Source organism: Chaetodon auriga, chromosome 8 (assembly GCF_051107435.1).
Source record: "Chaetodon auriga isolate fChaAug3 chromosome 8, fChaAug3.hap1, whole genome shotgun sequence".
NCBI classification, from domain to species: domain Eukaryota; kingdom Metazoa; phylum Chordata; class Actinopteri; order Chaetodontiformes; family Chaetodontidae; genus Chaetodon; species Chaetodon auriga.
In genome coordinates this window covers 20,552,459-20,574,086 of record NC_135081.1, presented here as the reverse complement: position 1 = coordinate 20,574,086, position 21,628 = coordinate 20,552,459, and the positions used below count along the sequence as shown (strand labels likewise).

General features: G+C 42.9%; 1 protein-coding gene across 1 annotated transcript in view; it reads right to left on the bottom strand.

Moving 5' to 3' along the window:
• Positions 1–599: 599 nt before the first annotated feature.
• The window catches only part of znf385d (zinc finger protein 385D), a 71,106-nt gene continuing 50,077 nt past the window's right edge, over positions 600–21,628 (bottom strand). Inside the window, exons 5-8 of the mRNA XM_076736424.1 lie at positions 9,577–9,924; positions 8,027–8,208; positions 4,539–4,640; positions 600–1,767 (exon numbers count right to left, since the gene is read on the bottom strand). Coding sequence (XP_076592539.1) covers positions 1,525–1,767; positions 4,539–4,640; positions 8,027–8,208; positions 9,577–9,924 — 875 coding nt within the window. The 3' untranslated portion in view covers positions 600–1,524. The remainder of the gene's footprint in view (positions 1,768–4,538; positions 4,641–8,026; positions 8,209–9,576; positions 9,925–21,628) is intronic.

Sequence of the window (21,628 nt, the reverse complement as noted above, 5' to 3'; positions counted from 1 at the left end):
GACTACGACAACAAAGCAGAGGAGAAGTTCGTAGCAGCAGCCCTGCCTATTTGATGTTTCCTCAAGGGGAAGAAGACCGAGGCAAAAAAGAGAAATGCTGGCGAGAAATAGCAGAAGCTCTTCATCAGCCTGGCGAGTAGCTGCTGTGCTGTCATCACATTAAACCCGGTGCTAACTGCAGGAATATACTCATCATTACTCCAGTATATCATTAGCTAGCTACTAATTCAAGAGCTAACCTTATACAGCACGTCCACGGCCATTTTTTCTTTCTTGTCCTTTTCGCTACACAAGACCGCCAGCATCACACACAACGCCTCGGTCATCATGATTGACAGTTGCTTCACCCGCCCCTCTGATGACATCTGAACTTGTGTGTGATCGTGAGATAAGACGTGCTGTGATTGGTCAGGGTCGTACGTGAAGACTTGCTAGTCACCCGACCGAGACACGGAGGGAGTTGATGGCGCTGTGATCGTTAAATCTGACACGGTGACCATCGTTAAAATCGTGTAGTCTGATCCCGGCACTACTGTAATCGATGCTTTAATCGCCGTTCATGTGACAACACGCACTGAACAACACAGGAGCACCAGCGGTAACAAATTAGGACTCTTTTTATTTGAAATTGTTCACCTTTTACACACTGACAGTTAATATACACAAGCCTTTGTGGTCCCTCTGGCCCGAGACACGGTCAGTGACGATGTGTGCTGAATATCAACTAGGATGGCTTACGGTGGATGGGAAGATCACACACGCACACGCACGCACACACAAACCAACACACACTCATACACACATGGACAAGCACACGCACACATGCAGAAGCACTCACCGGCACGCACACACACACACACACACACACAGATATGCAAGGACGAATACAAAAACACACATTACGACACGTACTCTAACAATCTAACACAGTCTAGCCATCTAATGTAGACGTCAATGAAGGAGGGGCTTTAAAGTGCATACAGGAACAGAGGAGGGCCTCGCTCGCTCGCTCGCTCTCATGATCAGTAACAGCCTTTTAAGTTATGAGCGACAGTAATCCTCCACTAAAGCAATGATCTTAGTTCCACGCTGTATCTTTACACAAAGCATATCCCTACCGTATTTCTAGCTCACACTGCGCCTTGCATCATGAAATATTGACACTGCATAGTTCACGGGGTTAGTCTTATACATTATTGCGGTACAATGTAGGTCCAAGTCCGGGGTCCGGCCACGAGCCGTGGGCTGCAGCGTGACACAGAAAGCATGCACGCTGCAGCCCAGGTTTTCAGTGGGAACAGAGATCTACTGAGAGAGAGAGCGCCCAATGCTTCGCTGCAGGCCGGTTTAGCTTTAAATGTGGGATAATCCATACGAGGAGCGGTGAGACGCGGTAAAGGTCCGATCACAGTATGAAGATGTTCAGTATCTGGGATGCATAAAAGGAGGACAGATGCTGCCACGACTCCTTGGCCTGGTCCGGGTGAAGCACGTGGTTCGGTCCTCGACAGGAGGCCAAACAGGTCAATAGGGGGCAAATAGGACTTGTGGGTGGGAGGTCCTGACAGGCCCAGGGGCCGGGCGGAGCAGTGCAGCGGGGAGGGTCTGTGTCTGGAAGAGGGCGGGGCTCGGGGCGTGGTTAGTGGCGTGGTTCGTGCGGTGTGTGAAAGAGTTGCTGATGGCGGCCGCGACTGCTGCCAGGTGAGCAGGTATGATCTGTGGAGTCAGAGGCTGACAAGGATGCTCCTTCCCCAGGGACAGTTTGATCTGGAAGAGAAAGATAAAACACAGTCAGGACGGCCCAGATGTCCACGTGTGGGCAGAATTTGACAAATCTATGCTGCAAATACTACAGAAACAGTTTTTTCAAAGAAGCCAAAGTCCAAAAATGTTCAATGTCGTCTCAATGCAAGCTGTGACAAAGAGGCTGAAACAGTCTAAAACCGGCAGCATTTCCATCACTGAACAAGTGAATAAGATCCCAAATCTGCCCAGACGTTCAATGCCAACATGCAGTGACTGAACAGCTTTTGATATTTGGTCTTATTGACACATTTCAGTACTGAGGCTCGACACCAAGCACTGATCTTAAGCGCTAAATAACAATAATAAGCAAGTAAACAAGCGAGCACTAATGTCATTTTTCTGGGAACAAGCCTCCTAACTGTGAAGATTTGCTGCTTTTCTCTGGTTTATTTCACTGTATATTAAACATATTTGAACTTACTACTCTGGCATTTTCTACTGTCGCCTGCTCTTTGTCAGAGCAGCTTCACTGTTTTCTTGTCTTGGTTTTCCAGACTGTTCCCTGTTGCAACCCTGGATCCACAAAGACAACACTGCAGCGTCACAAGCAGGATTTAACTTGGGAATCAGATTCATTACAAGAAACTTGAATAAACAGGGAGCATGGTGGCTGAGGACAGCGCTGCTGTGGTGCAGGCTGCTGCAGGGACTCACACAGGTGCCACGAATCAGAGGCTGATTGCTGAAAGCTGTCGAGGTGATCTGCAAGACACCAGAGCTCGTGTGGGAAACTGTCAGCCCTTTTGCATTAGAAACACCTGTTTAATGGCTTAAAGGATGTAGCTGCAGTGTTTTACATGTCAAATGCTGCTACTTTGAGGCACCAAATGTTATCATAGTTAACTGAGACTAAACTGAAACTAGCTGTGAGACCTTTTAGTTAAGCGAAATAAAAATAAGAACTAGATTTTAGACACCAACTGAAATGATATTGTGAACTCACAAAACTACTTGGAATAAAATAAGAAAAATACAGTTTACTCATTTGTTTACTTGCTTATTAAACTGCCAATTTGGTCAAATTTGTGAACGCAACAAGCATCTTCATTGAGACTGGGATGTCTACATGACTGTGAATCAACTTCACAAAGGGTTTGTGTTGTAACATCTATTCTGAAAATCAGTCAGACTGTTCAGCTCTAGCTTTGTGTTAATGAAGCTCTGCGTTTACATACTGTTTGCACTACTGTGTGATTTCATGTCTCAACATCCTGCGATTACATCAATGCAATATCTTGTGCAATATTACTTACTGTTTCTTTTTGTACCAAGCCTATGCATTTGTATATATTTTTTCTACTGTGTTACACACATATATATATAATTGTCTACTATGCAATAGTGCAGGTTTTTGGTATAGAATGTATATATATATAAAGAGAGAGAGAGATGTTTTTTTGGTTTTGTATTTTTTATTCTCTTCTATGTCTCCTTCTACATTCTGACAAATACCCTCCATGTTATAATAAAAAAAACTAAAATTAATACTGAAACTAATAAAAACCAGACCACAAGAGTGAAGAGCTGCTTTAAGATTTAACTTTCATTGCAAAAGAAAAAAGAGGAGAAATGAAAGAAAGAAACAACAGACAGACAAATGGAAAGCGCCCAACCTCCAAATAAGAGCCTAATAGGGTGAAAAGGTCACCAAAGTTATCTGGATTAATCTTCTGTATCAGTAATGGAAAAGCTGCGCTCTCACAGCACCGGGATGGCAGCCATTGTCATGGGTTATCAATCACTGACTCAGGCATCGTAACCCTATGGGAAGCATTCTTTACTCTCCGCTCATCAAAGAAGCTCCTCTCCGTTAACTCAGTCAATGATGGGTTTCAGGAAAAGTCATTTCCCCCACACTGGTAACCCCCGCGCTTCGTCTCGGCAAACAGTGGGTGTGATGAATGCCATTTTCTGAGGGTTTCCGTGCGATGGAAAGTCAGCCTCTCCTTTATCTTTCCCACACTGAACCCACACGACTCCTCGGTGCATCCTGCCAATGCTGTGTCTTGTTGCGGCACTCGAAAACATTTAACATTTGTTTCAGCTCTCCTGGAGCGCGAGAAGGCCGGCGTTCGCCGCATCGGACCGCCAGCACCAGAAAGTTAAACAATCACTACGGGAAAATATCTGAAAGTTATTTATTGTTTGACACTAATCTGAACTGTCTTGATGCAGAAGACCACACACTGAGCTACTCCAGATAAGTTAAAACTGACATTTACAATTACCTATAAATAGTATTCGACCCGAGTCCGCGTTCCGCCGCCAGCTCGCTGGCCTTGGTACATGACATTTTTGTCTATAAAATATCAAGTTTTCAAATTAAATCATGCTGTTCTCTGCCGCGGGTTTTTAATAAAAAGCAGGTAACAGGTGAACCAGTGATGAAAGTTGACATTTTATTGAATAAGGTGACGTGAAATGGATTGCAGGTACCTTATCAAAGAACACACCGTAGCGCCTTGGTGAAGGTAGGTGGGATTTTTTTGCTCGTAAGCAAAGAAACTGGGAAATTTCTGCATGAAGTTTTGTTTTGTTCTCTCCTGTGCAAAGACAGATCTGAACTTTCGGTTTGCTTTTTTCCAGGAAGTGGACACTGGAGTTGGAGAATGACAATGATTCAGACTTCAAACAATAACTGTCTGTCTTCTACGAGCCTGTTAGAGTCAAGGTGATTGTCGTCTTGACACCAGGACAGGCTGATAAGAGGACTGAGGCACGCAGTGACTCACCGGCTGCTTGGTCTGGCCTTTCTGCGGTTTGCTGTAGGGGCTGTATTTTGGTTTGGCCGGTTTACCTGCTGCTCGGTCTTTATGACGCCGGCTGCTGATGTGCTGAAAAGGAGACAGAAAACAGGCTTCAGAGAGACGTCCCGAGTCACACTGTAGCATGTCACTCTACTCTGGTTAAAGCTGCAAATATGCTGATGGACATTTTCACATTACAATAATCAAGAATAAATGGATAAAGAGGACTGAAAACATTGATCATCATTGATCAGAAACTATGTCTTGCTTGGGTGACTGACAAGACTCCACGTATGACCCCGACCAATCACGGCACGTCTCATTTCACATCCTGGGGCGTCGCAGATGCTGCATGACAGGTCATTTAGCATGTCAAGACCGTCTCAAACTCACACTAGATCTGTGTTGTCTGATCCCGTCATAAGGGAGACTCTGATCTGTCCTCAATCAAAGTGCTGTTGGTGCCTAAACGTGCCCACAGACAGAAGTCTGGATGCGAACCCTGGATTCTGGTGTCCCAGTCCTCTGCTTTGTTCACCACAATGTCATTACGAATGCAAATTAGTTACATATAAACTGAATTTCTAGGATGGAGATGGTTGTAAATTTCAAACCTGTGAACACGCAGTGAATAAACAGCAGAAACCAATCAGCAGAAGCAGTCTCGGGGTCATTAAAATCTCCGAAAATCTTGCCAATTTTAATATTTCTGGTGTGCGAGTGGCCTGATGGTTGGGCTAGAGGAAAGATCGGGGGGTAATCAGCAAATTTAACGATACGGTTTTTATGAAAGGTTGTGAGACACATTAGTTGGTCAAGAGGAAGGTTTGAGCAGTTTCAGGTGAAACAGATACGTTCAGATACGGACGACACATTGCAGAGAAAACTGTAAAAACTCTCACTGTTTTTTTTTATATTACAGATTGTGCTGCTTTACAGATGCCTGTTACTTCAGCCTCAGGCTTGATGCCATTTCAGCAGAGATAGCTTACAATGTGTTGAGTTGGAAACAACATAGAGGGAGGGGGCAGGACTAAAAATACACCTCCTCTACACCTTTAAAGGTTTCATTGTGACGGGAGCCACCCATGGTGAAAATTACTGCAGTTATGACCCTGCAAGGTACAGAAGTGCAGAAAACATTTACCAAAGGACACATTACGTTCCCACGTTAAACACAGAATGATGACTGAGTGATATTAAAGCTTTTCTGATGCTAAGAGACCAGAAACAAGCAGTGGATTTGAATAAACAAGTAGAACAATAGAGTCTGGAATGACATATACAGAAATACTCAACAGTCAATAAATAATTCAGTGTGGGTACACATTGACAACAAAAGGCAGATTTCTGGCTGCGTCTAAACTTCACAAGTGCTTGCAGCGGGTTTAACAATCACACTTTTCCTCTGGTTTCAAGCCCTAGCTGAAATTTGTCACGCTGGATTCTCTTCACGGGGAATCGCCGCTGTTCAGAAGCACTCAGTAAAAGTCCCCGCATGAAAAATTCACACAAAGCCCGTCTATTTTCAGCGAGAAAGCTCAAGGTTAGCTCAGACAAAACCGAGCGGTTTTCAAGTATTGTAGATGAAATTCCCCCCATGACAGAATGATCAACAGCTACAAGAAAAGAAGATTTGCGGAGTGCCCCAAAGCAACAACACGTTGCTGAGTTTTCAGCCGAGCCGCACTGAGGAAAATATCACAGAGAGATCAGATTATTGTCGGCTTTGCTTAGCAACAGGATTTCCTTCACACAAATATTTTTCCTTATTTGTGGAGGGGGATTAAGAGGAACTCGGTTGACTTCATATCTGCTAGGGTAACCTAATTTCTGGACCACGTACCGTATGTGCTTAACCAGATTTCTTTTTGCATGGGTGCATGTGCATGACAGAGGACAGAGGTTTCAGACAGGGAAAGCTCTGCTGTGACAGCCCCACGGCCGGATGACAGGAAACATCAGCAGCAGTGCATCTTTGTATCCAAAGCAAATTCATCTTAAATCCACCAAACAATGAAATCTGACACTGAGGTGAATCCAAAAATGTATGTACTTTTTCACAGATGAAACTTTCGGGCTTGTGCACACGTTTGCTTTCTTACTACGAAACCTCTAAGTATCATTAATTGAAATGCATCAAGAAAAGAGAGAACTAAGGCTGCAGCATCATTAAGACCCTTAAAAAGCAATTCAAACTGCTGTTTCAGAAATACGGGGTCTGCAACCTGAGTCTGATTTCTCCTTGTAACACTTGTGACTGGTGTGCATGTAAACATCAACGAGCACATTTACCAAATTCCAGTCGTGTGTCCCTGTGTTAATTGTCCAGTAATCTGTTTTTGTTTGCCGAATATATGTCAAGAAATTGTGTTTTATGTCTCTGTTCCCTGCCTGTAAATCATTACCATGTGTTTGTGACTCATCTCGAGGCTGCATTCATGCATTTATTCAGTCAAATGTGATTTGGGGACAACTAGCTGGTAGCTAGCGGAGCAGTTTGGTAGCAGGAGGTGTGTGTTTGGATGTCAAAAGAACTTACTGACATTTCCAAAAGAGCGCGGTTGTGCTCTAATTTCTGAATTTGCTGCAGAGGCCAGCAGTCCTCTGCAGCGACTCTTTCACAGAGGACACGTTGACATGTCACAGCAGGAGAGGCACAGGTGTGAATCATCAAACTAATGATGAGGGAATTCCAGTCAGCTGCTTCGGTTTCAGGTCCTGGTTGTGCTGCTTCCCCTGCCTTCCCTTTGCTACTGTGACAGCTCAGACTGGTTACTGTGAAAAAGGCCAGTTTGTCTGGAAAGCCATTTCTCCTGTTTCTCCCTGAAATACGTCAGTTTCACTGTGACTTCAAAGGAATAGTTTGAACTCTTACAGCAGTTTTGTGCTGGACACAGTGAATTTAGATATGAGGGGTATCTGTCTTCTCATCTGACTCAGCGGCAGTAGTGTGAATAAGCTTATTTCAAAGAAAACATGAAGAGATCCTTAGCAAAACCAGATATTTTCATTTTGATTTATTTTCCTACATCAAGCAAACAAGCCAATTTTTGGCTTGTTTTGATAAGACATCTCAAGTTTTTTGATATGCCTAAATCATGTTTTTTTATTGTGCCCTCAAGAGAATATCAATCAAACCCGTGTTGGTTTATTCATTTTAAGAAATTTCTTCATTCACTTTGACTGTTTTTGTAAGTGAATTCTTGAAGTGGTAAATATTTATGTCAAATAATGATGAATAGTGATAAAATATTCCTTTTTTGCAGCATGATTCTCTGTAACCCAGTAAAATCCAGTACAATGAAGGACATTATGATTATATATAAGTGATGATATGCCAATCTGTGTCTATTTCTGTCCTTTGTTGCCTCTTTTGCTTGAATTTAATCTTTAAAAGCTTCATTTTAAACATGCTTTCTGTTCAGGGAAGTTATAATAACAATGGTTTAATCAGTTTTCTGTCCTCTCACCTGTTTTAGCTGAGTCTCGGAGTTGACATGCACGTCACACGTCTCACAGTAAAATGTTTTGTTCTGCAGGCCCGTCGATGATTTGGTGGATGCAGCCAGTTTGCTTTTGACTCCCGGCCGGGGGAAAGACTTGATGGAGCCCACGCCGGTCCTGGCCTCGAGCATCGTCTTGTGCTTCGTACCTGCAGGTTCGAACAGGAAGCAGCGCGGTCAGTTCGTGAACTTCACTCCTGCCTGAAGGAACGGGGAGATCAGAGGGTCGCGTCCGTTAACTGCTTTCTGATCTGGGTAATATGAGGGCCAGTGTGAAAAGGTCGACTTGTAAATTTTCCCGAAACATGCCTGATCAAAGTGGAGAACTCTGCTAAAGTCACGCAAAAGTTACATATTTGCACTCAGTTGTTGACTCCAACCTAAAATGCCTCTGGACTTTTAACTCAAGCCACAAAAAACAAGTCCTACCCCTGCTGACAAATTCAAATGAAATGTTTTCCTTCGCCCACCTCCTCTCCTTCTCTGAATGGGAACCGCTCTCTTCTAAAAACTTTAAAAGTACTTTGGACGTGTCCAGAACTTTAGGATTAACTTATATCCAACTTGTTATTTTCTACATGTGTATATTAAAAGCTAAAGAAGCAGGTCTGAGCCTCTGCAAACCTGCGATTCTTGGACTCAACCACTGAAGCCAAACACCGACTTTTCTTTCTTTCAAAGGAAATGGAATATTTTGGCTATTACGAAAGGATCCTGTTGAGACATTGGAGGAAAAGATTTCCAAACACTTATCAAGAACGCTTTGGCTATGAAAGGCTCACACACTCTGCTGAACAAGCTTGATGAGTGTGAGTTCACATGGGACCCTTTCATTGCCCGGCTGTCTGTAATGCAGCCATGACTGCAGCGCTGGAAGATGATGTGACTTTTTTTTTCTAGTATGGGTGTTGCCCCTGTTGACAGATTTCCATTTGACTGACTCTCTTGTTCAAACTTTCAATAAAATGTTAATTTCATAGAAAACCCATAAATCAAAAGCAGTGGGATGTTCCTGTGCATGACTCAGCATCCTGTCATATCACCGCTCTTAGTCTGGCACAGCGATACAGAATACAATCTTTGTTTTAACAAAAGCAGGGATGTTTCACAATACCTGATCAAACTTAGATACAAGGTTGCTATAGAAACCACTGACAAACCCCCCCAAGAATCCAAGTGTTTTTTTTACACCTGACAATTATTGTTGGAGATAGCCAATACAAGTCAAGAAAGATGACAAAGAACACTTCAACGCTGATGCAGGATGATTGTGCAGAAACCCAGCAGATAACAACCTTCTTCACAAAAAGCATCGACTGAACATGAAAAGGACTTGAACGCTGACGCCAGTGCGTGTTTTTCATGGAACTCGCAGGACTTGAAATGGAGTAATCACGCTAAAAATGTGGTGTTTGACACGCGTTGGAACATCTTCTGTGCTGATACCTCTGCCCTAATTACTACAAACACTCCGGTGGCGTTTGCGTTTGCAGGAAGTGTCAGCACATGTCTCTTACCGCTGTTGTGAGCCTCCAGCTGTGATGCAGAGTTGACCGCCACTTTGCACAGCGAGCAGTACAGAAGACGGCGAGCTTTCTCCTCCTCTGTTTCCGTGTCGGTCTCCGTCTCGGGTTCGGCTTCGGGCTCCAGGTCTGGGGTCTGTGTGGGTGAGCCGAGCTCTGACGGCCTCTCGTCCCCTCCAGCGGCTGAGGTAGTCTCTGGGGCCGTGGCCGCCATGGCGCTCGGGACTATCGGCGAGGCCGCAGGTGGCGGCGTTGGCGGCGTAAGGGTCATCAAAGATGCCAAGGGTTGTGCCAGTCTGAGCATGGGGGACAGCGGTAGGGGTGACGCTCCAGGAACGACATCTGCAGAGAGAAAATAGATGATCTGTTTGGCATCATGTGGCTCCATCCATCATTTAGGGACAAAGATGTTTTATTCATGAAATTCAACCAACAGGTGGCAGAACATATTCAGACTTCAAAATCATTCCTATTTTATTCTTTCATTTAAACACATAAGATCAAATATTAACACACAAATTTTAACATCCAAAATATGGAGCAGTGTATACACAAGTATTACCACAGTTGAATCTGAGTGCAGTAACAAAAGGGTTTTTTTGTGAGTAGGGTTGAGATACAGTTAGATGGTTGGTGTGTGCATGAGTGAACATTTTACTTCAAGCCATTGTCAAAACCTGTTTGAAAGAGCTCGAGAGCAAGTGAAGAAGATCAGAACATATAAATGAGTTAACACATTAAACGTTTCTTTGGTAAGAAATTGATATGCTTCAGAGTGAGAAAACAAAGTACAGAAACGCTGCAAGTCACACAGAACACAACAGAAATGAGGTGCAAACATCTCTCAAACACCAGCAATTAGACTGCTGCAGCAAGCAGCAAGGCTCTCAGAGAAACACCCCCGCAGAACAAAACCTATTAATATCTGCCTTTTCTTTTAATAGACACATAATACACACTGCTGCCCTTTTCATGATAAAACACATGGTGATGATATGCAGGGTTGTATATTATGAATTTAATGGAATGCAACTCATTGAACATATGACCTCTGAGGGATTTAGCCTGACAAAACTTTCTATTTTTGGTCATTTTTCTGTAATTTATTTATCTAAACAGATTCTCTGTTCAACTCTCGGTCATTTTTCAGGCTCTGAATCTACACTATTAATAGCAGATTTTAAGCTGACAGCAATATTTATGCTCAACAAATTCTACTCCAATGAATTAAAAATGAATGACCACACCATTGTATACACAGGTTCATGCGGTACACACTAAAGAAAGTGAAATGTCACAAAACGTAGACCAACACAAGAAAACAAGCAGCGGACCAGTTCAAACTGGAATCAGACTTCACTTTCAAGAGCAGAGACAAGTAATCCTGATTTATATTTATGATAATTAAAAGAAAAATTTGCAATTCCAAGCTACTGAGATGAGTCATTCAGGAGACAATTGATTATATGCCATGGTGTGTATGCAATTATCAAATGAAATCTATATTATTGGGATATACAGCTCTGCAAAATAATCACGGCTCTAATATACTGTCAGTGCGTAAGATCTCACTAACATTTATACAAAAACCTGCTGTGTTCTGACAGAAATGTCTGATATTTTTAGGGATAAAGACAGCAGCGGATCAATATATTTGATTCATAAAACAACAGCACATGTCAGTGTGTGAACACGGCAGACCGCTGCCACGTTCACGAAAATGAAATTTTGCCTTAGCAGCAGCGCCTGATCGATGCCAATGCCTCGGAGTTCTCCGCACTCCAGTGTCACAGAATGAAGATCAGCCAGCCAGGAGAGCAAATCAATAGTGAATTATGTCATGCTATTTTTGTGAGCCATTATGTATGGTTCTTATTTATCCCAGCAGAGGTGTCGGCGGTTGGTGCCGCAAAACTGCTCAAAGTTACATCGCCACCGCGTTCATTTCTGCCCAAAGTGAAAAAAATGCATCAGAGGTTGGAGCAGCAGGTGCGTTTCTTGTGGCCGAAGAAGTTCAGACATCCTTTAAGATAAATATAAGATGAGCTTCTGGTGAAAGCTGTCTGTTTATTCAAGTGCAGGTTCAGAATGACATCCAGGGACAGCAGCTCACCGTCCGCATGAAAGCTTTAGCTAAATGCTTCAAATGTATGTAAATGTATGCAATGTGGGTTTTCCTTTTAGTATTTCAGTGTTTGTGAGCGTCCCATCCATTAACCTTTGAAATGGGTTTCAGACATTTATACGTGTTTTAATACTCTCCCCTTACAGTTGACTGACTCCAACTATGATTTTTGCTGCACTTTCATGAAACTCAGTGCATGCTCTGAATGCAGATCTTTATGGTAAAATGCCTTAAGTTTGCAGGATTGATGAGCGACAAAGTAGACCCTTACAGTCCTGCAACTATAAGCCTGACAGCGTTGGTAGTATTTGAGAGTGAAATTAAAATATGCTAATGGGGTACCAGCTGGTGTTCATCGTTTCCATAAGCACGAACAAGAACTCTAATATTTGGCTAATACAGAGTTATGAGAATTATGTCCTGTGCTATAATATTTTACATCTGAACAGTCGGGTTCAATCAGTCTATCGATGTTTTGGTTCGGATCCATATCATTTTACTGCTGTCTTGACTATGTTTACGCAGCACGTATGTCTGCTCTGAGTCAGCAACAAAAATACAACTAACAGCCAAAACAGACACCACCCTATGACTCCACCTCTCACAGCTGCACAGACTTTAATCTTCTGCTTTGTGGACATCTCCACCCAATCATTTTCTGCTGCTTTTTCAGGTTTGGGCCTCAGTTGTGAAGCAAGCTAACCACATCCTCCAGCTTTTCCTTCAAGATCCTGAGGCAGCCCCCCTGCCAGATGGGTTACATAATCTCTAGTGGTCATCCCAGGGGTCTTGGACATGTCTGGAGTAGCTCCACAGGGTGCCATCCAGGAGGTATCCTAATAAGACACATGAATTATCTCAGCCCTTTCAACGATTGTACTCCCATTCATTCTGGATGTCTGAGCTCCTCAGCTTATCCCTAACAGGACTTTCACGACAGCAGCGCAAGTCTGACATTGCACAGAGCAAGGCCGTTATTATCCAACACAGAGCAAGGGAAGGGTGATTTTCCCAAAAATCAACAAATACTCAGACCTCAGCAACAAGAATCCAGTGAGATTTTGGCATTGCCAGGAAGAGGAAGTTACAAGTAGTATTATGATCGGCCTCTAGTGGATATAGTAATTATGATGGGGCCAAAGGAGAAAGTCACATTACGTAGCATGAAGAGCATGAAAGTCTGCATATGGAGGAGGTGGGGTGGATGGACCTTCACCCAGGTGACCACTGTTTGTATCCCATGTGTCCCATAAGTCAACATTGACTTATTTCAACTTACGTAACGTACTTAAGTTAGGTAATGTCTGTCACAGCAATGCTTTTAAAGCAAACCACGACTTTACCTAAACCTAACCAAGTAGTTCTCATGTCTAAACCTAAACAAACTGCAACTGCTTCACAACGTTAACCACGTGATGACGATGGTCCAGTATGCCCATTGCTGCTTCTCTCCAGCGGTCATTTATGTTGTTTTTTGGATGGTCATATATGTCATTTCGGGAGTGATTGGCAGTTCAGTCATTTAGGTATGAGGATATGTTGGTTTTACAAGCAGCCATGAAGAAAACCATGTAGAAATTCAAGACTGGTGCACTAATCAGATGCACAAAGTAAATTTGAGATTATAAACTGGATCACATGATGAAGAAACTACATTCAGCTGCTATGATATTCGTCTTTTCGCTCTGTTGGTGTTGCTGCGGCAGTTATTTTATGCCATTTACAGACTACCTGGCAGTACCTGTCCATCACATGATCAGGTGACCTTAAACAAAAGCGTATTGATTACCCTCGAGGATTGAGCGTTCATGTGCGATACACGTACGACTGACTGACCTCTACCTGTATATCTGTGTGTGTTGTTCAGGAGAAGCTGCAGATGCCTGTGGACTGATGTAAAGAAGAACATCTGGCAGGGAAAGGCCATTATTCCAGGCTGTTACATTCAAACCATGACTGGAACATTTATTTAAAGTCTGTGGACTCAGCTCTGAAAAGGGGACCAGTGACTTCACTTATTACTTGTGTGTAATTTATGCTCTGTTTAATTTGAGTTGAGGCTGAATATGCTTCAGAAAAGAGCCAGATAATCAAGCCGGTTCTCTGAATCCACACACTCACTGCACGCTGCCATGCTTGAACCAAGATTTAACAAGATCACGATAATCGGAATTTAAACAAAGAAGTCGTGCAGTGTTACTTATGACAGCATCAAAATATTTAACATGATAACATGATGGCTTAAAACATTTACTTTTTTTAGTCATATTCATATTACAGATGTTTTCTAAGGTAATAATTCTTATGTATGTTGACAGTCATCATTTTTGACCCTAATGGTTTTACCACCATGAACGACCTGAGTGCAGCTTTAGATTATTAAGTCCAATTGAGCACAAGCCATTACCACAAAAACAATAATTAATCTGTGAACTATTTATGAAGTGTCTGACCTTGTCACTCCTGATGAATAATGTTCACGCCACGAGCAGAGCGGCAGCGACCTCTTTGCTCCCTGCAATTAGTGACCACCTACTCCCTGTCCGCTCCAGTGTGCCAGGCTTCAAAACAACCTGAAATCACAGCGATTAACTCACTCGCTCTCACCGTGCTCACCAGTGACCAAAAAGCTGCCATCACACCTGCTTCTCTGGGCAGCTTTTCAATGGCACGGTCACCAGACTGAGCGTGGCTCCAGGAAAAGTGCGAGTAAAGGTTTGGTGTTTGTGTGAGCCAGCGAGATTCGCCTGTGAGTCGTCATTTCGTTTCTGTTTGGAAATGCCTCTCATTTTTCCTCTTTCATTTATCAACAGCTGGGAAGGATAATCAGCATCATTTTCTCACCAAGAGAATATTTCTTTGGCAAAGACTGACTCGACGCTGACCCGGTGCTTTGAACAGCAAATACAACAGCCTTCATGAACTGCGATATATTCAGTCAACAGTTGGGGAGAGTAAAACGCTCGGGGTGCTATTATTAAAGGATGCCTCAACATTTTGGCAGCCTGCTTGTTTGTTGTGATACCTGGAGTGTGAAGATCAATATCAATTTCATCTTTATGAATTCAGTAAAGAAATGGAGCCATGATTGCAAAAGCAGTATCTCACATCTTTAATCTATCACTTTTTACAGCCATTGGTTGAATGTTTGGAAAGCTGCACTCTCCAATCTCTAAACTTTCCTGTTTGGCACAGGTGCTGGAATCATTGGTAAATCAGCTATTATGCACTTTCCTATCAGTGAATAACAGCCTTACCAACATCAATCTGGGTTCAAACCTGGCCACAGTACAATCTGCAGCCTCTCTAGTCGTAATTGAACTGTACAGACAAATGTAAAAATATGCAGCTCTCTTCAGTGACCTATCCAAGGTCTTTGGTATTGTCGACCACTCAGTTTTACTGATTATTATCAGTTGGTCTAGATGAGATTGCTTGTAACTGGTTGCAAAATGATTTAACTAATAGAACTAAAGCAACAATAATAGAAGAGGTGAAGTTACCCTTCTTGGTGGGCAACAAAGGAGTACCCCAGGGATCTATTCTGGGTCCTCTACTGTTTACCACATATATAACTTATATTGTCATGGACTATGGACATGAGAGTGATATCCAATGTTCTCATTCGACTTTTAGCAATAAAGGGAATAACTTTATATCCCAACATGTCAAACTATTCTTTTGAATGGCATGTAAACAACATGTCAAGAAGCTAAAAAAGATCAAACTGGTACCAAGCTACTTGCCTCAAAGTGCCTTCAAGAGTGAATGTGGACAATTTCTGAAAAATCACATGTATTGTTTCTGTCCCTAACACGAAATTCAGATGCAAAAAACGAAAACTGAACTACAACAAAGGCACTAAAATGCTGCTTGATCACTTGAACAAGCTCCTTGTGATGTCATAGCTGGCAAACAAGCAAATTTCCCAAAATTACAGAGTATTCCTTTAATCCTTCAAACAGTAAAGACCGCACAAGTCAGAGCTGATACCTGTTTAATATGCAGTACGTGAGATATGGTAGAAGTGAGTAGTAAATTAAAAACAAGAAAGGTTTTGTCTTTGTCTGTCTATGTATTACAAAGCCCAGTTGGTGAGGCCATCCCATGTTAAGTCATGCATGTATTTGCCCTTGTGTTGGGGTGAACCCATCTACCACAGTGCCATTAAAGACCCATTTGCTGTTGGAAGGGCAGGTGATTAAAGTGTACTTTGGCTGGCCTAGGACGCCGTGCACTCCGGGAAGCCTCTAGTAATCCATATCCCCAGTCAGTGTGACCTAACTGGCTCTGCGAGGCCCAGTTAAGAACTCAATCCCCTCTCATTAATGGAGGTAATGACTGTGATCAATCTAAAGTTGGTATGGGTGAGCGGGGCACGACAGCAAAGTAGGAGGAGGGAGAGAAAGAAAGAGATAGAGAGATTGAGGCCAGGTAAAAGAAAGGGGAGGATAAGAAACAAGAACAAAAGGCGGATAGATTTGGAAGACAGAGAAAGGTGGAGCTGGAGGAAGAGAAAAGTTAAATGAAAGTTAAACTGGAAACATAAGCAAACTTTAAGGGAAAACAACAAATCAAGCATGTGAAATAAGGAGAGAGAAAGACAAGGAGAGCAGGGGAGGCGAAGGGAGGGACGCGAGAAGGTGAGAGGGAAGAGATAACATTAAAAGAGAGTAATCGAGTAGGGGACACAATTAAAGAGAGAGAAACCGAGAGGGTGGGAGTGATGAAGGCAACAAAGGCGAGGAGACTCAAGAGAAAGGAAGATCGGGACAGGCGCTGCGACCCTTGGAGACAGGACACCGCCTCCTTTCTTTCCTCCATTTGTACCTCAGCCCCTCCTGACTCTCCCCTGAGATTTGCTTCAGCGATAGAGGAGAAATGCTCCTCCGAAATCCTTCCACTCCACTTAGGCTTTCAGGCAATCACAAGACTCCCCAGAGATCTGATTACCTTTCTCAATGAAGCTGGATTAAGCTCTTTAATTAAAATGATTGGCCCTTATTATATGCTGTCACAACTTAAAGGACAGAAATCCCTCGTGGCTCTTGAGTTCTGTCAAATTTCATTCCACGTCTTGGGTTTTTTTTTTCCCTCCCCCCTTGTCAGCATTCAAAGTGAGCAAATGAGAAAAGAGTCACGGTTGAATATTCCTACAATAAAAGATTGATAAGGTGAAAAATTTGCATTCACAAATAAGTGTGTGTCACCACCTGCAATCATCTTCTTTTTTTTTTTTTACAGAGAAAAAAGCGATCCCAGATATTTAACAGCACCAGGAGTCATTGATTTGAATTCACGCTGATTTATTTCTTTCCAGTTTCATTCGAAAGCAAATGATCCGCTCCTAATTTCTGTTGGGAAGCTTCTGCGGTTTCACATCGCCGTCCAGAATCCCCACAAATGAGAACATTTGCGGCAAGGTGCAGGTATGGAGCCAATCTAATCACACACTCATCGGGTTTGCTGCTGTCTCTCACGTCTGTGTATAAGGGCTTTTTCCAACCCACCGCGTATGTATAGAGACTTGGGCACAAAGGCAGTTTTTTTGGGTGGCGCAGGAGGGCGGCGGGGGGCGGCGGGCAGCTGATGGGGACCTGAGGAAGAAGACTGTCGAGGGGGGGGAAGCAAAAAGTCTTAGCTAGCCTCCTGCCTGCTCCATTGTACAGCTGCTGTCAGTGCTGGCATGGCTCCCCTGACAATCTGCTCTTTAATAGCTAATATCAGGGTACATTTCCTCAGGCACTGGACTGGAACTGAGAGATGGCGGGCTGTGCTCTCCCTCCCTATTCCTCCCGCCTTTTTCGCTCTCGCTCGACTCTCTGGCGCTGCTGCAACGACACACAAATGCACACACACAAACTTGACAGGCGGCCGCTGAGTCATCCGGCTAATCTATACTATCTCGCTGCGTCCAGCTGTCCGTCCACCTAAGAGCACACACCAGTTCAACAAAGAAGTGAAAACGCGGACGCTCGGCGTATTTCATGAAAGCTGCCCTGTTATTACACGCTTTCAGACAGCCTCATTATTCCTCCATGATGCACTTAATGTTGTGTCCACATCAACTTAAACAACCCTGAGCAGGCGGAATTATGAAATCTCAAAGAGCTGTTTCATTTCACAAATTATTTCTTCCACTGCATTGTGTAAGACGTTGTTTCAGCCAAGCAGTTTGTTTTTTGCTTTGTTGTTATGGTGATTTCCCGAAGATAGTATGCTGAGAAAAAAATCTGGAAAACATGATGGCGACCCTGTCAAACGTCATGCAGGAGCATAATGAAGTGATCATTAGCGTCATGTAAGTAGGTTTTAATTAATTCCAACCTGCAGTTTTCATTTTCAGACCCTTTCAGAATGTAAACATGTGAGTTCAAGTATTTTGACATGAAATGATGAGTTGAATGATTGTCAGTTCACTAAACTCTGTATATTAAAGGGAAGTTTCAAAGATTTTACACATCACCGCCTGTTTCCAGGTCTTCAGGATCTCTATCTGACAAAAGCTGCGTCCAAAACCTTTTGTGGCTCCAGAGGGAGATGTAGCCCACTCCTCATCCTCATCATCCTCATCTGTCTCTCAGTGTCCAGATATACAAACACTAGCTACTTTAATTGCATGCGTCACAGGTTAACGGTATCAGCGCATTTCTGACCTCTGCCGCTTCCCTCGTCTCAGTTCAGTTAAAAAGGATCTGCTGTCATTTCCATGGGTGTGCGTGCGTGCGTGCGTGCGTGCGTGCGTGCGTGCGTGCGTGCGTGCGTGCAGCCTAGGACGTAATTGTCGGAGCAATCTCAGACCGAACTGTTGGCAGTCAGGTTGCATTGTGGGTAATATGGGTACCAGGTTTTAACAAGGAGGAAGAATGCATGGAATAAAAGAGATAATATCTCTGGTTCTGCTGCATCGATTTCAGTCCCTTTCTTAAAACTGTCCATCATGAGTGCGACAGTGCAGCAGGAGTGCAACGCTAAGTCAATGGTGCACTATTTCAAGTTTCTGAAGAAAGATATCAAGCAAAATAGACGTAATAGACACTGTTTATGCATTAAATCTCTCCACACACCCCTCTTTTTCTGCTTCTGGCATGATGGAAACTTGCTGTGAGTGGTTTCATACATATTAAGCTGAGTCATGTTTTCTCCGATCATAATGAAAACAGTGCTAACCATGATGAATGTATCGCTCACATCTAATTTAACAAGGTCACGGAGCGGCCTGACATGTTGCCTTTGGGCAAAGTCTCCCGCAATGTGGCCTCAGCTCTCAGGTCTCTGTCGCAGCTGAGGCGATGACTCTTCGGCGCAAATGGAAAACAGATCCGTCACACGTGTCAGCGCAGCTCAAACAGCTGTTGATTAGACTTTATATCTTTTTTTTTCTCCACTCACAGTTAGTTAGTTCAGTTGACTCACACATTTAAGTCAGCAGGGAAACTTACATTTTTAATCTTAGAATATTCCAGTGTATTCGTACAGAACAGCAAACGCTCATTGTTAATGCAGCAATTAGAGCCCCGGCAGCGGCTCTTAAATAACCAATCAGGTGCATTTCTGAAGCAAAAATAAGCACCTACCTGACGTTGCTCTCAGCACTGGGTGTGTTGTGCTTTGGAATAGAATTATTACTCACCAAGTATTTTGTTTTTCTGCTGGTAATTTTGAAGAAAAACAAACCCATTGAAAGCCCACTCTGCAAAAGCAAACAGCGCTGTGCCACCCTGTTGTTTCTGCCTACTCTCACTGCGGCCATTACTCTTCCCCGAACTCCGCTTTTCATTAGAGTGAGTTTGGTGCCACTGATATACCGTCAAATACTTCAGCCTTGCAGATAATGCAGCATTTACCCGCCTCGACAATTAATTCTTCTGACATCTGAGCACATTAATATTCATTACCCGGTGCCACTTTTGACAAACTGCCGCCCCCGCACACCGTAGATATGATAGAGAGATGGTGTAGAAATGTGCTGCTGCTTTTTTTTTTTTTTAAAAGGCGCTGAAATGATTAATAGCCATTTGTCTGTTCGGTTATGATGGCTTGTTATTGAAGGTCTCTGAGGTCTTTGCCTGTGTATAATGTGTTTACAGTTTTGCATGTTTGTATGTTTTGTAAATGTCAGGCAACGTCCATGACAGATGGATGCCTCGGTGCAGGTGGAGTGGGAGGAAGCCGACGTCCGAACCCATTTTTACTGTTTAGTCCTCAAGTTATAAATGAGTACTGCAGGGGAACATGTATAACAATACGAATACAAACACCAAAATTTAACGAGTCAAAGCCAAAAATCTGCAAGTCTTTAACACCCACTGTCCTTTAATTTTCTCTTTAAGTGGCTTTAATATTGTAAAATAAACAGTTGATGGCGAAGTAAGATTTCATAATAATGAATGAATTTGAATGTGAATTTTAAACATTTATTTGATTATTTCACTATTTTATGGTTCTATTTTTTTGTCTGTATCTTTAATGTATTTTATAATGGTTCGTTCAGTCATCTAATACTGAACACTTTGGGTCACCACACATGTATTGTGTTAGTGAGACATGCTTGGGAAGAGAGAAACAATTAGCGTCTAGTAGATGTATTAATTATTAGTGTGCAATTGAGATGTTGCCCCTTAAACAAATTGTAAGGAAACAAAAAATATCAGATATTTTCATCTCATTTCCTTATTATATTGATGATAAAAAATAGTCCTGGATTGCGTTCCATCTCTTTCCAAACTATTAATTAATAGAATATTAGCCAACATGATCGTCAACAAAAGGATATTGTGAGGCTTCGTTCATCCTTTCATTGAAAATCTGTTGGGTTAATTAACGAGCCTTGCATGTTCAAGGTTCCCACAGCACATGAACGCCCCACAGTTCACATCTATTATGTAAAGGTGAGTATAGAAGAGTGAAAAATTAAGGCCCCAGCAGCTGCAGAGGGAGCGAACACAGGCTCAGTGCATTAAATATCTACACATATTAGCTCCTGTCCAAGATATAAAATATCACTCCAACTACGGATATTAGAGTGCATGACTCCATTAACAACAAAAATCTACCAGATACCTCGATTTTCAGCTCAGATCTGTGGTGGAAATGCTCCATTCAATGACTGATCTGACTGTCGTTACACTTTTTACTCCCGCTGTTGCTTCAGACCTCCGAGGTGGCAGCGAGAAGGTGCCTCAGGTACGTCACCTGAAAGCTCTCTTACGGTAAATGTCGACAAACTGCCGCGTGGATTAGCTCAGGGGCAGTTTGAGTGCAAATTGCTCCACTTAATGGTTTGACATTTGTATAGCAGTTTAGCAGCTCTGTGGGATGCGAGACAGACTGCTGCCAGGTGTAAAGCTCTTAAGGTGACATAAAGACTAACATATGGCCTCAGTGAGGATAAATATATAGAATTAAGTACTTAATGCTGTATTCTCGCCTACTTTTGAACTGATAAGAATATTATTAATATTTGTAGCATTTATGAGCCAAAATCTTCAAACTTGAACCCTCTTAGACATGATACCTGGTTGCGGATGTCCGCCGTGTTTTCACTTCAAGCTACCCTTTAAACTTCAGGCGTGAACAGGTCAGACTCCCAAATACGTCACGGTATGTGATGAGCTCCAGAAATGTGCTCCTGATTTAAATACTTGTGGAACATTGGAAGAAGACGTGGGCAGAGGTGAAATGAATCCCAGAGCGCGACGGCTCAATGTGTTTCCAATTCCTTTAAAAAACTTCTATTGTTACAGTTAAAGGGGAAGACTTTCATTGCGCCAATTTCATGACATAATAACAGGCGGCTTAAAGAATATTACAGTGGAGGAGACAGAGAGGGCAGGGCTCCTCAGCAGAGCTTTCAGTTGCCAAAGACGTTATCCTCCGCAGAGCCAAAATGAGACACAGCAGATAAAATCATTTAAAATA